This window comes from Cornus florida, unplaced genomic scaffold (genome assembly GCF_030987335.1).
Source record: "Cornus florida cultivar Cherokee Brave unplaced genomic scaffold, ASM3098733v1 CherokeeBrave_3.0.0_Hap2_Chr07, whole genome shotgun sequence".
Classification (NCBI taxonomy): domain Eukaryota; kingdom Viridiplantae; phylum Streptophyta; class Magnoliopsida; order Cornales; family Cornaceae; genus Cornus; species Cornus florida.
The window spans coordinates 561,064-578,653 of NW_026775577.1; the positions used below are offsets into that span (position 1 = coordinate 561,064).

The 17,590-nt window shown below is 33.6% G+C and overlaps 1 protein-coding gene across 1 annotated transcript; it reads left to right on the forward strand.

The window, feature by feature from the left end:
• Positions 1 to 813: 813 nt before the first annotated feature.
• On the forward strand, positions 814 to 11,674 carry LOC132267480 (uncharacterized). Its single transcript, XM_059768641.1, has 7 exons — positions 814 to 844; positions 1,010 to 1,017; positions 1,519 to 1,612; positions 8,664 to 8,764; positions 10,163 to 10,777; positions 10,868 to 11,047; positions 11,189 to 11,674. Exons 1-7 carry the CDS (start codon positions 814 to 816, stop codon positions 11,672 to 11,674), a joined length of 1,515 nt encoding a protein of 504 aa, XP_059624624.1.
• Positions 11,675 to 17,590: the final 5,916 nt, after the last annotated feature.

Here is a 17,590-nt window from a genome sequence, read left to right on the forward strand (position 1 = left end):
GATGTATGGTTTAATCACAATAAACTGACACGTTACTGAATGAGACACAGCTTTTTATCTTTTCTTTTTGAAAACCGTGCTACCTTTTCTTGAAATTAATTTTTTTTATTTTAAGTAGTTTTTCAAAATAAAAATAGTAATAACAAAAAATCCTCTAAGAAGTTTCCCAAAATAATAAAAAAATCAGCATTGATTTCAACGCTTTTAACCGTGCCCCTCTATATTCATTGAACCAGAAAAAAAAAATAAAAACAAAAATAAAAAACGCTGCCGTTTTACTGTATAAGTATGGTTTCCATGTTATAACTTGAAGGTTTAGGCGGAAAAAAATAAAATTGACCTTTTAATATATAATAAATTAATATAAAAAATATTTAATAATATTTATTTAAAAAACACACTCAAGTTACTAATTAGATTATTATATTCACATTTTGTTAAGGGATAATTACGTATAAATGGGGTTAGGGCTCCGTATTTACCCAGAGGCGGAGTCAAAGTTTCATATTTCCCTAAAATGAATTGCTGACGTAGCACATGAATTATTACTGTTCAAGAAATGTTTTGCCAAAAATGTCCTTCTCACTTTTTTTGGTGTTGCCTAAAATGCCCTTTCTCCATAATTTAATATATTGCCCTAATTCGTTCGGTAAATACGATCTTCTTTGGCCCTAAAAATAAAATTCTCTCATTCGCTGCTCTCTCTCTCTCTCTTTCTCCACGACTCTTTCTAAGCCGGTCCCTCCACCCTCTCTCTCTAGCTTTATCGCTGTAGGAATTGAGAAACCCAGCTCAATTTTCAGTCCAGCTACAATGGGCTCAGAAGAGGGATCAAGGGTTCTCGGTGAGCTTCAAACCATACATTTGTCAGTGCATTTTCATTATTTCAGTTGAATTTTTCTTGTTTTCTTTTTTCAGCTGTAAATTTGGATTGAGTTATGATGATTTGGTGTTTCTTAAGCTTTTTTGTTGTAATGGTTCTTGTTTTTGTGTTTTCTTCTTATTGTAGGCTATTGGGTTTTCTAAAATTAGGGTTTTCTTCCTATTGTAGGCTATTGGGTTTTCTAAAATTAGGGTTTTCTTCCTATTGTAGGCTATTGGGTTTTCTAAAAATAAATATAGAAACTACACAACAGGAGCCAGCTGCAACTCCTTTTTTTTTTCACTCAATTTAATAGGAAAAATGTAGAGAGCGTGATTTTACATCATGGATCGCTGGCACTTATAAAATGTTTTACATAGCACTTGAAAAACAAGAGTTCAAATTTGAGGAGTTGTCACTTAAGAAGCAAGGAATTACTCTTATCGTGCACTATGGTTGGTGTCTCTCAAATTCGTTGTGAATTAGTTGCTCTGTTTCCAATTTATTTTAATTTTAATTTTTTTTTTAAAAGAAATTGTCACTAAAATTTTCTTACTTCATCATCAATCAATTGCACAGAGCACCATCACATCAATCACTATAGACTCAACTGATTGATTTAACTGTCTAACAAGCTATTGGTTGTTTGTGAATAGGCGAGTAATGGTGAGGAGCCAATGAAGCTGAAGCTATATTCTTCCTGGGGGAGCTCTTGCTCTTGCCGTGTTCGTATCGCTCTCAACTTCAAAGGTCTCTCTCACTCTACTACTTTCGCTCTCTAAATTTTGATCAGTCAATTTCTTCTGCCGGTTTCACTTTCTAAAACCCTGATTTTTTATTTGATTTTAGTTAAAATTTTTTTTTTTTTGTTAATTATTGACCATTAGTTATCGCCTCTTTCAACATAGATCTCAAATATGAGTACAAAGCAGTTGATGTCATGAAATGAGAACATTTTAGTCCTGGTGAGAACATACATGGTGTCTCAAGAAATTTCTTGTAGTATTTAGGCTTATTTATATGATGATAAAGTATGATATTTATAATAATTAACATATTGGGTGTCTGGCATTAATGTTACACTATGGACATTCAAACTTCAGAATTCATTTTTTGTTCACACATTATGATCAGTAACTTTTGTTGGTGGTGGATAATTTATCAAAGAAAGTTACTTTCAGCTGGAAATAGACATCAATTTAAAGGAGAAGTCACCCTCTCTTGAAAAGAGTCATAAGCTCTCTTCACTGGCTATTGGATTGAGAAAAATATCGTAATTTGTGAATGTAAAAACACAGTCTGAGAATCTTATATCAGTCCTATCCATAAAGAGAATTCATGGCTCTTGTCAACTGGAGATCTTTGGATAGCTTTACTATTAATTTAAAAGGTTTATTTGGAAATGCAGAAATGTAACACTAATTTCATAAGTTAGTGTTTGTCTTAACTTTTTGATCCATTTCATGCATCTAATAAGTGAAAACAAAATAGAAACTTGATTATTATCTATTGCTTGTAATATTATATATATATTCAGTTTGGCTTTATAAAATAGAGTCTTGAACGGTCGTTGCAATTTAATCATTGGCCTAAAAGTTTTTGGGACTCTAGCTCCATATTCTTTTTTGGTAGTCTTTATATATCTTGTTAATGTGTTATCTGTTTTTTGAGTATAGAATATTTAAATATCTTGTCAATATCTTGCTATTGTAGGCTATTGGGTTTTCTAAAAAGAAAGATAGAAACTATTAGATAGAAGGGGACTACACAAAAGGAGCCGGCTGCAACTCCTTTTTTTTTTCACTCAATTTAATAGGAAAAATGTAGAGAGCGTGATTTTACGGGTTGGATCGCTGGCACTTATAAAATGTTTTACATTGCAATTGAAAAACAAGAGTTAAAATTTGAGGAGTAGTCACTTAAAAAGCAAGGAATTACTCTTATCGTGCTCGTATCATACTCTTTAAATACTAACCAATATGTGTTCCTTACTTTTTAAACTTAGTGCTTTCTAGACAGTGGCTTTAAATTGAATGTACCCACTAAATGGTTGATTTGTTAAAATAAGCTATATCCTATTATGCACTAAAATAATTGGATTGGTTATGTACTTTCTGCTACAATGGTTTTCACATAACATAATTGTCTGTGTTCGATGATTAACACTCGCAATCAGCATCTTTCTTGAGCCTCTTTGTTCTTTTGAAAGAATATTCTTTGAGCATTTGACTTGACCAATATATGAAAAATGATATATCTCAAATTTCTGTTGTTTCGAGACAGGAAACCTTCACTGACTTCAATTTTTTGTAAATAATGACAGGATAAGTTCTCATCTATTGAAGATAAAGTGGAAGTTGTTATTAAGATTTTTTAAATTGATGTCATTCCTGTTATTGTGAACTTCAGAAGGTTAGTTTCTATAATCCTCTTAAGAATGTATAATCCTCTGAAAAATACCCCTGCACACTATCATACTCTTTAGGATATATAATCGAAATCGTTATAAATTATAGGGATTATTACACATAAATGGACTTAGGGTATCATATTTACTAAGAGATTGAGTCAAAGTCCCATAGTTTCTTTAAAATGGGTTTGACCCAAAAGCTGAGGTGGCACATGAAAAAATACTGTTTGATATTTCTGTTGCCTAAAATACCCTTCTTCCTATTTTATGTGTTGCCTAAAATGCCCTTTTCTACACTTGCCTAATTTCAAGCCCTAATACCTTTCATATTCCATTCGGTGTAACCCTCTCTCACGACTCTTTCTCCCTCACTTGTTTCCTGCGATACAGATACAATCTGCCATGGCACGAACAATCTTCGATCTGCTAAAGGGAAATCAAATACTCAGGCTCAACGGTTCCTCTTTCCCTCTTTGCTGAAACCCTAACCTTTCTCTTCCTAATTTCTGGTGTAGTGGCAATAACTGGACGGTTGCAAACAATTGGGGTTTTTTACCGTCATCTCAGCCTCCGGTCACGTTATAACTCTTGAAATAGGTACTTTGACCTAATTAGAGCCCTAATGCTCTTTCATATTTCTATTTGTGCAGACCCTTCTCTCTCCCATTCTCAAATGAGACCTAGCCCTCACTCTATTGAATCCATCAATGAAAGCCTAACCCTTTCTAAGCACTGATATAACTTTGCCTCAATCACAAAGGCTGATTGTTTGAAGCTTTGTCTTTTGCAAGTTTCACCTTCAGAGGAAAATCGCCCAGGTACTGGCCTTGTTCTCCTTTCTTCCTTTTCTAAACATTCATTGATCTTTATTATTCTGCTTTCTTCCTTCTCTGAACTCTCATCAATTTTCTAATTTTTTCTTCAATCGCAGAAGTTATTTCTTCAAGCATAGGGATAAGCCCTAACCCTCTCTAACCCGGGTACTATTTTCCAATTTCCTCTTTCATCTCTGCCTTCCCCTAGAAAGTTGTAGAGTCTCTCTGTAAATGATACTATGTGTTGAAAATTTTAATCAATTAAGTTGTTGTTACTTTCTGCTGACATGATTTCAATTCATGTGTTGTTTACATATTCACTAGATTTGAGGATTCATATGCTGTAAGCTGTGTTTTTCTGTCTTATGAAGTTGCTGGTTTTTTTTTATTTTCTTTTATTTATTTATTTTTTTAATAGAAGAATGATTCAGTTTTATCCTTTTTGGTTTTGGTTGTGCTACTGCTCTAATTGGGTGCATACTAATTTGCAATAAAAAGTGGAACTAAACTTTCTTGTTTCTCCAAAGATAAGATTAGAGGATTTTTTTTACTTTAAAAAAAAAAGATAAAAAAATATTAGAGGATTTTTCAAAATAACTGCATACCAGTAATACTGGTAATTTCTTTGTAGTCTCATTGTAAATATGACTATGATTACTATTGATAACTCCTCTGTTCATGGTAGGTGTGATGGCAATACAATTATTGGTTATATATTATGCAAGGAAGTAAATAAGTCAAATCCAAAAGTTAAGGGAAAAATAACTGTGATGTTAATGAGTTCTCATTGGGAAACACTTGCAACTAATCATGCAGAATTTCATAAAGTTGTGGTAAATCTCAAATTTCTGTTGTTTCGAGACAGGAAACCTTCACTGACTTCAATTTTTTGTAGATAATGACAGGATAAGTTCTCAGCTAGTGAAGATAAAGTGGAAGTTGTTATTAAGATTTTTTAAACTGATGTCATTCCTGTTCTTGTGAACTTTAGAAGGTTAGGTTCTATAATCCTCTTAAGAATATAATCGAAATCACTATAAATTATATTAACCCAAAAAGACAATCAGAGCTACTTCACCAAAAACCCATAAGCCTGAACTCTCTTCAAGGACTTCACAACTGTGACTAGTACCATGTGATGAGAGGTTATATACAAATTTATAAACTCAATCTACCATATAGCACAAATCCATGTATAATGGGTAAGGCAGTCAAGTAGTTCCTAATATAGTAGTAGTTATGTAAGGAAAAAGCTCTTCAATATTGGTATGTATAGAAGAGACTACGTACCTATGCTATGTCTGACTGTGTAGTTAAAAGTGCTATTTTATAGCCAGAAGTTAGACACATACGCGATAACTAAGTGGTTGCCATAGGGAATATCGGAAAGAAGTAGTACCTTAATCTGCTACAAAATAAGGAACTACGGCTACAAAATATTTGCTACAAGATATGGAGTATATATGTATTGGCTACTAACTACCTCCTGGGACATAATATGCACTACCTCCAATAATGATACTAACATTATATTTCTTCAATTATTTGGTACAATTTCAAGAATCTTGTTTAGTCACTTTTGTTTTTTTAGATAATTACTCCAAAAATATTATTTTTAAGTTTTCTAGTTAAGTTTAATGGTGGTTAATAGCATGCTTTTTACATACGTGCTTTAATTTTGGTGAGAAGGTGAATATAATGATTATGGAAGTATCAACTAGGTATAATCTCTTATATAGGAATAAGTAGTTGATATATTCTACCAACAATTGCAGTTATCTTATACAATAAATGTGTTAATTATTTCATCTTTGTCTTAGTTTTGCATCTTTAATCTTATGACTTTACTTCTCAATTATTAGGGATTAGATTCCATATTATGCCTATTTGATTACTGAAATGTCACAATTTTCTCCCCTTACCAGAAACATATGCATACTAAAGATTTCTTTCTATTAAAATGTTGAATTCCAAGCGAATAATGTACTTCTTTTGTAGATTTTATACCTCAAGTTGCTAAAATTTTGTTCCAGACATTCCATCAAGCTAAAGTACAATTATTTCTAATAACGTAACAGTAGAAGTGCATGTTATTCCCAGCCATGAAAATAGTATTTTCTCTCTATTTTTTTTTCCTTGGCAAACTAGAAGGAGAAAGGACTCGAACACAGGAAGCTGGCCACTCTATCAATTAGGCCACTGGGTGATACTCTTTTCTCTATAGAATGAACAAGTTGACTGAAAAATAATTTAGGATAAGTAGATTATTGTTGATTAATTAATCTCATTTTGTTGGATTTGTCTTACTAATAATGGTGTCTATGCAAAATTTCATTTTGTAGCATATGTGGATGATGTTTCTTTGTGTATGTTGAGAATTAACAATGTAGGACAAAGGGCTAGCTATGTCATTAAATTTGTTTGGTAGAAGGCATGGACTTTGGTATTGATCATCCCAATCTTTTATAAAAGTTTAAGTCATTGCTTGGACTTTTTAAGTTAAGATGTAGGTTAAATTAGGCTAGAACACAACAATTTTGAACTGTCCATTATTTGGTAGCAGAGAAAATAAGGAAAGAAGAAAAACTTTAAGATTAACAAGTTTCTATAAAGGAGTAGAATTGTTACAAGATTCCATGTTTCCTAATTTCTTCTTGTTTTCCCAATTTCTTGGCAACCAAACATAGGATAAAGTATAAGGACTTAGGAAAAGATTGGTTGAATGGACTTGTATCCAAATTTTCAGATTTTCCAATAGTTATTAGGAAGCCTTTTTATGCATAATGTACAGTTTATTGCAAATTTCAATCACTTGTGAAAGTAGTACAGCAATTATTGAACCTTTTTTTACTATTTCGTTGTTATTATTGTATATATGTTTGAATATTGTTGATGTAGCAAGTCTCATGATTGTTTTTTCCTTTATACCTTATGTGGATACATAATTTGAAACTTTGAACTAGCATTTAGAGACATCGTAGAGCATTCCTTGGCAGATTATCCTGTTAATTTAAGTTTTTCATGCGTTTCACCTATCTTTTAGATTTGATATTCATTTGTTTACAGAAAAAGAAGTCAATGGTCCAAATTTAATCAACAATTAAAACTAAGAATCTACAGTCACACAGACACATTTTCTCAATCTTTTGCTCCAACAGTGAGAAGTTGCAAAGCATGACGCGCGTATTTTATTTTGACTAACAATTATGATAACAAGGCTCCAAATTTCCCATCCTCCAGAACTTCTTAAGAACTCAATTCATTTATGCGAACCGAGCTGAGTAATTGGTTTATTTGAGTGAGTCAAGTTTGATCACAACTGTTTAAAAATTAACCAAGCTCAAACTAAGCTCAGACACTGCTTCTAACCAGCCAAGCTGAGCATAAGCTCTATAAAGTTGGCTTGACTCAGCTTGTTTACAGCCTACGAAATGGCTGATCTCATACTTAAATATGTCTCATTATAGTGGCCAGTTTAAGCTTTCACCATGTCACCTGACCCCTTTTTTTTATCAATATATATATATATATATATATATATATATATATATATATATATATATAAAGTAGCATTTTGAATACTAAAGAGTTGAACTATCACAAAAATATACTAGGCCATGTAGAAATTCCCACGTCTTGAAGAACCGGCTGGCTGGTGATTGTCCCTTCCACTTCCAAAACCTTTTCTCCTTTTGCTGATCGAAATGCAGAAAGGAGAGATGACCCTGATTGGGTCTTCAATTTTCTTATTGCCCTTTAAGAAAGACAAAAAAATAACTCCACTAGAAGTTGGATTTGATGTGACCTTATTTATAAATTCATTATAGGATAAATTATTTAAGCTTGAAACTTGAACGGAGACTCAAGAAAACGTCATCAGAATATCTCCCATCAGTTAACTGGACTCATGTACACATATTTTTCTGAAAGTAACATGTATGTGTGAGATTTGTCAAACCACCAAATTACAAATTCTGAGTTTCAACAAGAGTATATCTAAAGAAAACAAGGGTTGAAGTAGTTTTTAGTTTAGCATACAGTTGCCAGTTTGAAGAGAGCCTTGCATTCCTAAGCATGCTAACTCTATTTTCTTTCATTAATTCTTTCTTTATTTCTTTGTTTCTGATGCACACTTTCTTATTTCTTTACACTTAGAATAGCCTTCCTTAATTTACAATTATAGTAACATAAAAGCTAAAGCATGTGGTTCCTATTTTGTAGCATAACTACTGCATAAGACTCAGCTTAAATGAAGACTGGACTTATAAATTTGAATATCTGTGTCATGTTCGATTTTCTATTAATAGTTAATAAGTTGGTGTATATGTCTTAAGATGACTGTTCGTGTTCATTCTAGCTTCTCGTGTTTATGGTTATCTTGTTCTGAGATTTGTAACTGTAATTCTTGTTTTGCAAACTAAATCCTATTTGGTGAAAATTTTTATGATCTTTTTTATATACTTTTTTTTTTTATTTATGAATTTTAGATATAAATATTTGTGAAGATAATGACTGAAACAGGATCTCCCTTTGCAGGATTTGAAAGACTAATTGGTAAATTTGGGTTGAACTTTAGTCTTGAACAAGCTGAAGGCCCTTATTGTGGATTATAATTTTTACAATTGCAGCACCCTACGGTCTTACCATATTTTAGAGTGCTTTCATCACTTCATACTGGTAAGTCATATCTTTAATTATTTAAATATATATATATATATATATATATTTTTTATTCCAGTTTTTTTCATGCTAATAATAAATTGGATGTTAACCGCATGAAGCATAAATCTGTCAATTAAGACAGGCACCCAATTGTATATGAAACAAAGTACAATATAAAGTAACAAAATTTATTAATATATAAACAACAAAATTTTCATTTTTTTATTTTTTTATTTTCTTTTGTGTGTGTGTTTTTGTGTTTGAAGGTTGAAAGATTTGTGTAGTTATTCAGTTGTAGAAGCAACAAAAACACTTCCAGTGCTTCCCAAAAATAAAAATCATCATTATCATGGTGTTGTCATAAAACTTTATTTGAAAAAGGATAATTCTTAACTTATTTATTTGACTCGAGAAACTGATGTTATTAATATTTGTGGGCCAATTTGGGTGCTTAATTGGTAATTGATTGTGTGTTTGAATTTTGAATGTCCTAGATTCAAAGGGGGAAGCCACATAAACTTGCACTGAGAATGGCATAGACTTTATAAGTTGTAACCTTTCAGCACAAAATGAGTAGTTGGTAGTCCAAAACTCCTCAATTAAAGGATCACAGTGCTGCTTATTCAGTCTATTAGACAATAATAAAACTCCCAAATATCTAATTGGGAGGGTCCTAATAGAGAAATTAAGCTTTCTGAGAATTAGGTTTTGAGTAGCAGTCTCTATACCAGATCAGAATATGACACCTCTTTGCATTATTTGGAATCAAGCTAGAAATAGAAGTTAAAACTAAATTGAGCTATTGATTCTGTCAGTATTTTAACAGATTCAACATCCCAGCTGCGATTAACATAAGATCATCAACAAAAAGGTCCATTACTTATCCTCTGAGCTGAGCATTTCCAATGGTAATCGAAACCCCCTAGAGTTATTCTCTAATTAAAAATACGAGGTAGAACCTTCATTCCTATAACAAATGGTATGAGGACATTGGATCCTTCCTCCTTCCCTTATTAGGTAAACCATACAACCATTAACATCCAAGGAAAAGAACTTTTCAACAATTTCAATAAAAGAAATAAAAATAAAAACTGTAAGTGTTTTTTTTTTTTTCCTTTTATCTATTCGATTGGGTTAAGTGATGCTTTATATATGCTTATTTTTGTGTGTTTTACCTATCATTAACGTGCTTAGTTGGATTAATTCCGAAGAATGTGTATTGAATTAATGAATTAGGAATATATGAGTACTCCCAAGTGCCTTTGTAAGCTAGCAGATTTGAGATTGAATCTTTTCAACATGTAATGTGTAGAAGTGCAAATTGGTAAATTTAAGTTGGACTGTTATGTCCATATATGTGCTCTATCCTTCCTTTTTGTATCTAATGTGCCTGTGTTGGTAATTTATTTGTAGATGTTGAATACCCGGTGTTCTCCAAATAAATTCAAGGAAACGGTTTGCAATTTAAGTGAAGACAAAAAGGTTGCCGTACAAGAGATTGGGTTTGGGTCCCTTTTAGACATCGAGTGTACCATTTTGAAGCGCAACCTGTGCTTATGGTTGGTAGAACACTTTGACCCTAGAACATCTCATCTCACCCTTGAATCTGGCGCTCGGATCCATGTTACGCCAAGTGACGTTGAAGAGGTACTTGGCCTACCCTCGGGAAGAGGAGAAGATGTGCCAAATTATATTGTACAAAGTGTGCATTGGTTAGAAAATGGCATTTTTTTAAAGGACGGTGTAATAGAAGTGCCAAACTTAGTGCATCAATTAGACGTTCTTCCTGTTGGGGATGACTTCAAGAGGGCTTTTGTCCTTTTCGCTTGCGGATCACTTCTAGCACCCATATCGAAAAATGAGACAAGCAAAAGGTTATTGGCAGCGGTTGACAATGTGGATGCTATTAAATCGTATAATTGGGGGAAGTTTGTTTTAGATTGGTTGAAAAAAGGAATTGCGTCCTATAAAGGAAAGGAAGGAAGAGAAGGTTGTACATACATACATGGATGCTTGTTCTTTCTCATGGTATATTCTAAGATATAATATTTGTAATGTGTCTATCATTTTATTTTAAATAGCTATAATGTCATTATCATAATGGCTTATATGTTGTAGCTTTTCTACCTACACCGTGTGGATGTCAATGGACCAAAACCGAAGCCTGAGATGTCATGCGTACGTGGATGGACCAACAAATTAATAGGCGAGAGGTTGAATTTGGAGAAGCATAAATATAATGGTTTCGGCTTCGGTGAGGTAAAGTTTACAACTGATACATCTGAAGATGCCGATAAGGTAATCACGTCAATTATGGCTTTTTATAATTGGTACTAAATATACGGTTATATTTGCATATTCATAATTACTTGGAACTCTACGGTTACATTTATATATTAACTGATATATATATTTATTAAACTTGTTTAAAATTGTTAGGAGTTGGCATATGAAATTATTAAAGTTGTTAAGAAATGGAAGCAACGGCACAATGTAGGCCAAGGCAGGGGGTCGAGATCCTCAGAACCCAGTTCATCCACACGACAACCCAACCCATCTTCGCAATTGTTTGCACAACACAATCCGATTGAGGAGGAAGATGAATCCCACATACCAGTGGAGGAGGAATTCGAAACCTCCACAAGACAAGCAAACTCACCCTGGCAATCTTTTACAAAACACGATCCCATGGAGGAGGAAGGAGAAATCCCCGCACCAATGGAGGAGGAAGTGGGAACCTCCACAGCAATGGAAGAGGAGCGTGATGTGCAGGAAGCAGTGATCCCTTTATTACGTGTTATAAAGCCTGGGCGCCATAAGGGATCACCTTGGGTTGAAATGAAGGTCAACCGATTGCGTGTCCTTCGTCCAGAAGCAAAGGCAGTCATCTCATATGCCATGGATGAGAGCAGAAATGATGAGTGAGAAATTATATAAATAATTTCTTATTTGCTCTATATTTACTTACTTTCTATGCTCAAACACTTAATATGTTATTGTTTAATTATAGTGAAATGCTGGTGAACATAAATGATATTTTCCTCACAAGAAAAGAGATGAGAACAATCTCTTACAATCATTGGATATCAAATATGGTATGTTCACTTAAAGTTCATTGATTTTTCAAACCAATCACACGCATGCATTAATGGTTTAAATGTGATCATTGTAGGTGGTTGAAGTCTATTGCCAAATGCTCCAGCTGAAACAAAAGCGTAGAGGAACCAAATTTTTCTTTCCGCCTTCGATTGGGGTAACAAATTCTTCTATCTATAGTGAATGTTTGTTTGACACATATTAGGTTATCAATTGTGTGCATTTTCAGATTGAACTTTCCAAGATACCTTCAAAAGTGGTTGATAGGAAAGGTAAAATACAAGCAGTTTGGAACAACTATAAAAGGATAAGGAATGTCGATGATAACAAAGTTTGCCAATTCAATATGGTAATATTTATCGCTTGCAAACATAAATAATTATTATACTTTTATCAAAAAAATATGATTCTAAAAGTAATTAAATTTTTACATTGTTAAATATGCAGCTTTTCTTTCCAATACTTGTAAATGAGAAACATTGGTGCTTGTATGTCTTTAACATTTGCGATAGTCGTATGGATGTGTTGGATTCAAACAAACATTGTTCGCATGATAAGCGTACTCCAGACAAGATGTCAAAAGATTTGGTAAACGCTTATTACATATGAGCTCATTTTTTTGATTATGTATTCATTTACTGTTAAATTAGGACGGTAAAGTATACAAGTTGAAGAACGTGGTACTGAATTTTTTAGTCTAATCATTTATATATTGTGCATTTGTAGGTAATGTTGGTTGAGGTATTCACCGGAAGAGATCTACAAAACTTCATATACAATGTGCCCAACGTACATCAACAGCCCGATAGGTAATTTTATCACTTAATGTTCCTAGTTTGGTGTACTGATTATGTTCACAATTATAATTAACAGATACCTAAACAGTCTTTTATTCAGTGATAGTTGTGGTGCTTTCATGTTGGACTTCATGGAGAAATGGGATGGTTCACTCAGTCACCCAAAAGAGAAGGTGAAGCCCAATTCTATTTTTTACATGGGTCTTATTTATTTTTTTCCCCAAATGAAGAAAATACCGAATTACTAAATCACACAATCTCCTCGATACTCTTCGTTAATCATTTAATTCTCTGTTTTCTTCTAAACCATTGGTGCATTATTAATCTAAGCACCCACTGGTCATTAGTCTTCAAAGGAAGAAATGGGTCTTGCCTTTAAAGGTTTCAAAAAATATATTTGTAAAACTGATCCACATTCCTACATACTTTTGTTCAAGGGTTGAAACTGGAGGGTCTTCAATTCCAATACATGCAAACATAATTTAAAAAATTAATGCAACCACAAAATGCATCCACTATAACGTTTTCCTTCCTCTTCACTGCACTCCCCATTCTGTTTTTACACGTTTTCCAGCTTATACCTTTCTTTTTTCTTTTTGCATCTTTTAAACCCATGTTTGTGTGCAAGTACTTCGCTTTCCGATCTCTCCCCGCTAGGCTGCAATGTCGTAGTGTCAATAGCGGGAAGACCAGGGGACTATGGCACGTGTTGAAACAAAGAGAGCGGTAAGCAACCCCTTTAGGCAACAAAATTTTCAACCTTAGAACCCCCTAATGCAGTATACCCTTAATGTGTGCCATTTTTTTGAAAGAGAAAGCATCCAGCTCTAGTGAGTTTTAATCTAACATGAAGTAAGCAACAGTACTCCCATGTAATGAATGATATAGAAAATTTTTGACATCCACTGTATAATGGGTCCTATCGAGTAGAAACCAGCTTTGCTAGATGAGGTTTAAATGAATAGCATATTCTTAAATATTTTCAGACAGTTTTTCATTGTCAAAGAATTCAGTATGAGATCAGTAGCTTAAATCATCAGTCAACCTTGTTTTTCCTACATCACCTAACCAATTAGATACGCAAATACTGGACTCCTGTCATTTTAAATGAACATATTGCAGTTAATATGGTCACTTCACTGTACTTAGTGGTGCTCATTAAAAATGAACCGAACACAAAAGATACTGAAACTACGACATATTGAAATGAATGATTAAAAAATTTCAAAATAAATAGTCACTTTAAGATTACTTTTGGAATGTCAGAAAAAAGGTGTGTGCCATTGAGTGTTTGGAATCAGAAAAAAGGGATAACTATTTTGGGACAGCGAGATCTTTCGTATTATTAGATTTGTTTTGGTTTTGTTTATGTTCTGTCTCTGTGCTGATCTGACCAAATTGCTAACATATTTCCCAAGGATGAAGCTACCTGTTTATGCAATATTTCACATATAAAAGTTTAGTATCACCGAGATTTTGTGCATATGCCAAATTCAACATTGTTGAAAAAGTTTTCTTTATCAAATATATAGTTTCTGCAACACTAGATTCCTATCTATTTACACTTATATGTATTCACGCATGAAGTCCATTTCCCTATCCTATATTCATGATTTGTCTTTACCTGGTTTAATTTGCAGGTGGATGTTGATAGATTACGTGCAATTATTGCTTCAAATTTGCTTTCAGATGACAATAACAAAATGAAGGATTTTGTAAAGAACAAAGCACTTTATCCATTTGGTCAAGCATGTTGATTTCAAGTAAGCTTCCATCAGCTTACTTGTGGTTAGTATTTTTTTTTTATTTTTTTTTTATTTTTATGATTCTAACATCACCTCCATCAGCTAACAAGGTACCATTTACCTCAAGGAACCTCACATACCAGTATTTGCCCAGTTGGAAGCTAGAGGAAGTGGGATAGGACGATCGTTGAATTTTCTAAAAAGTGGTACCTGAAATGATGTGGGATATGGGACATTTGTATTGTTGAATAGTGTCATTTTTTTTGCATGTATTTTGCACTCTGTTGGTGTTAGCTATTTTTAAAGTTTTAAAGAATAGTAGCTTTGCAACTTTTGATTGTGGATTAGGTTGGTATATTTTTGCAACTATTGTATGGCTTATTATATTGGCATCTACCTTACATGAAATCAAATGAAGTTGCTCTTTTGGGTTCTCAGGAATTAGTATTGTATGGCTTGTTATATTAGGGTCTCAATGAAATTTCTTTCACTACTATATTAATGTACTAATTTCAAATTTGATGGAGTTTAAAACTGAAGCAGTTTATAATGAATGAAAAATTGGTTTGGATCTTCCTTGGTTCCATGGTGTCGATAAATGGATAGTTTAATGAATGAAAAATTGGTTTGGATCTTCCTTAGAGAAAACGTGGTACCTTGACGCCAAAAAGAAGTACCTTCAGTTCAAAAAACGTGGTCCCTTTGGGAAAAATATTGTACCTTTACAAAAGGTACCTATTTTTGCAATTGAATATGGTATTACACCCCACATCGCTAATTAAGTTGCACATTACATCCACAAACAGCTCCATTAGCGCCATGAATAAGTGTTTAGAGAAAACGTGGTACCTTGACGCCAAAAATGAGTACCTTCAGTTCAAAAACGTGGTACCTTTGGAAAAAAGAGGTACCTTCGCAAAAGGAATTTATTTTTGCAGTTGAAAACGTGGTTTTATACCCCACACCGCTAATTACGTTGCACATTACATCCATAAATAAGTGTTTAGAGAAAACGTGGTACCTTGACGCCAAAAAGAAGTACCTTCAGTTCAAAAAACGTGGTCCATTTGGGAAAAAAGTAGTACCTTTACAAAATGTACCTATTTTTGCAATTGAAAATGGTATTACACCCCGCATCGCTAATTAAGTTGCACATTACATCCACAAATAGCTCCATTAGCACCATGAATAAGTGTTTAGAGAAAACATGGTACCTTGACGCCAAAAAGTGGTACCTTTAGTTCAATAATATGGTACCTTTGGAAAAAAAGTGGTACCTTTGCAAAAGAGATTTATTTTTGCAATTGAAAATGGTATTGCACCCCACACCGCTAATTTTCTTGCACATTACATCCACAAATAGCTCCATTAGCGCCATGAATAAGTGTTTAGAGAAAACGTGGTACCTTGACGCCAAAAAGTGGTACCTTTAGTTCAATAACATGGTACCTTTGGAAAAAAAGTGGTACCTTTGCAAAAGAGATTTATTTTTGCAATTGAAAATGGTATTGCACCCCACACCGCTAATTTTCTTGCACATTACATCCAGAAATAGCTCCATTAGCGCCATGAATAAGTGTTTAGAGAAAACGTGGTACCTTGACGCCAAAAAGTGGTACCTTTAGTTCAATAACATGGTACCTTTGGAAAAAAAGTGGTACCTTTGCAAAAGAGATTTATTTTTGCAATTGAAAATGGTATTGCACCCCACACCGCTAATTTTCTTGCACATTACATCCACAAATAGCTCCATTAGCGCCATGAATAAGTGTTTAGAGAAAACGTGGTACCTTGACGCCAAAAAGTGGTACCTTTAGTTCAATAACATGGTACCTTTGGAAAAAAAGTGGTACCTTTGCAAAAGAGAATTATTTTTGCAATTGAAAATGGTATTGCACCCCACACCGCTAATTTTCTTGCACATTACATCCACAAATAGCTCCATTAGCGCCATGAATAAGTGTTTAGAGAAAACGTGGTACCTTGACGCCAAAAAGTGGTACCTTTAGTTCAATAACATGGTACCTTTGGAAAAAAAGTGGTACCTTTGCAAAAGAGATTTATTTTTGCAATTGAAAATGGTATTGCACCCCACACCGCTAATTTTCTTGCACATTACATCCACAAATAGCTCCATTAGCGCCATGAATAAGTGTTTAGAGAAAACGTGGTACCTTGACGCCAAAAAGTGGTACCTTTAGTTCAATAACATGGTACCTTTGGAAAAAAAATGGTACCTTTGCAAAAGAGATTTATTTTTGCAATTGAAAATGGTATTGCACCCCACACCGCTAATTTTCTTGCACATTACATCCCCAAATAGCTCCATTAGCGCCATGAATAAGTGTTTAGAGAAAACGTGGTACCTTGACGCCAAAAAGTGGTACCTTTAGTTCAATAACATGGTACCTTTGGAAAAAAAGTGGTACCTTTGCAAAAGAGATTTATTTTTGCAATTTAAAATAGTATTACACCCCGCATTTCTAATTAAGTTGCACATTACATCCACAAATAGCTCCATTAGCGCCATGAATAAGTGTTTAGAGAAAACGTGGTACCTTGATGCCAAAAAGTGGTACCTTTAGTTCAATAACATGGTACTTTTGGAAAAAAAGTGGTACCTTTGCAAAAGAGATTTATTTTTGCAATTGAAAATGGTATTACACCCCGCATTTCTAATTAAGTTGCACATTACATCCATAAATAGCTCCATTAGCGCCATGAATAAGTGTTTAGAGAAAACGTGGTACCTTGATGCCAAAAGGTGGTACCTTTAGTTCAATAACATGGTACCTTTGGAAAAAAAGTGGTACCTTTGCAAAAGAGATTTAATTTTGCAATTGAAAATGGTATTGCACCCCACACCGCTAATTTTTTTGCATATTACATCCACAAATAGCTTCATTAGCGCCATGAATAAGTGTTTAGAGAAAACGTGGTACCTTGACGCCAAAAAGTGGTACCTTTAGTTCAATAACATGGTACCTTTGGAAAAAAAGTGGTACCTTTGCAAAAGAGATTTATTTTTGCAATTGAAAATGGTATTACACCCCACATTTCTAATTAAGTTGCACATTACATCCATAAATAGCTCCATTAGCGCCATGAATAAGTGTTTAGAGAAAACGTGGTACCTTGATGCCAAAAGGTGGTACCTTTAGTTCAATAACATGGTACCTTTGGAAAAAAAGTGGTACCTTTGC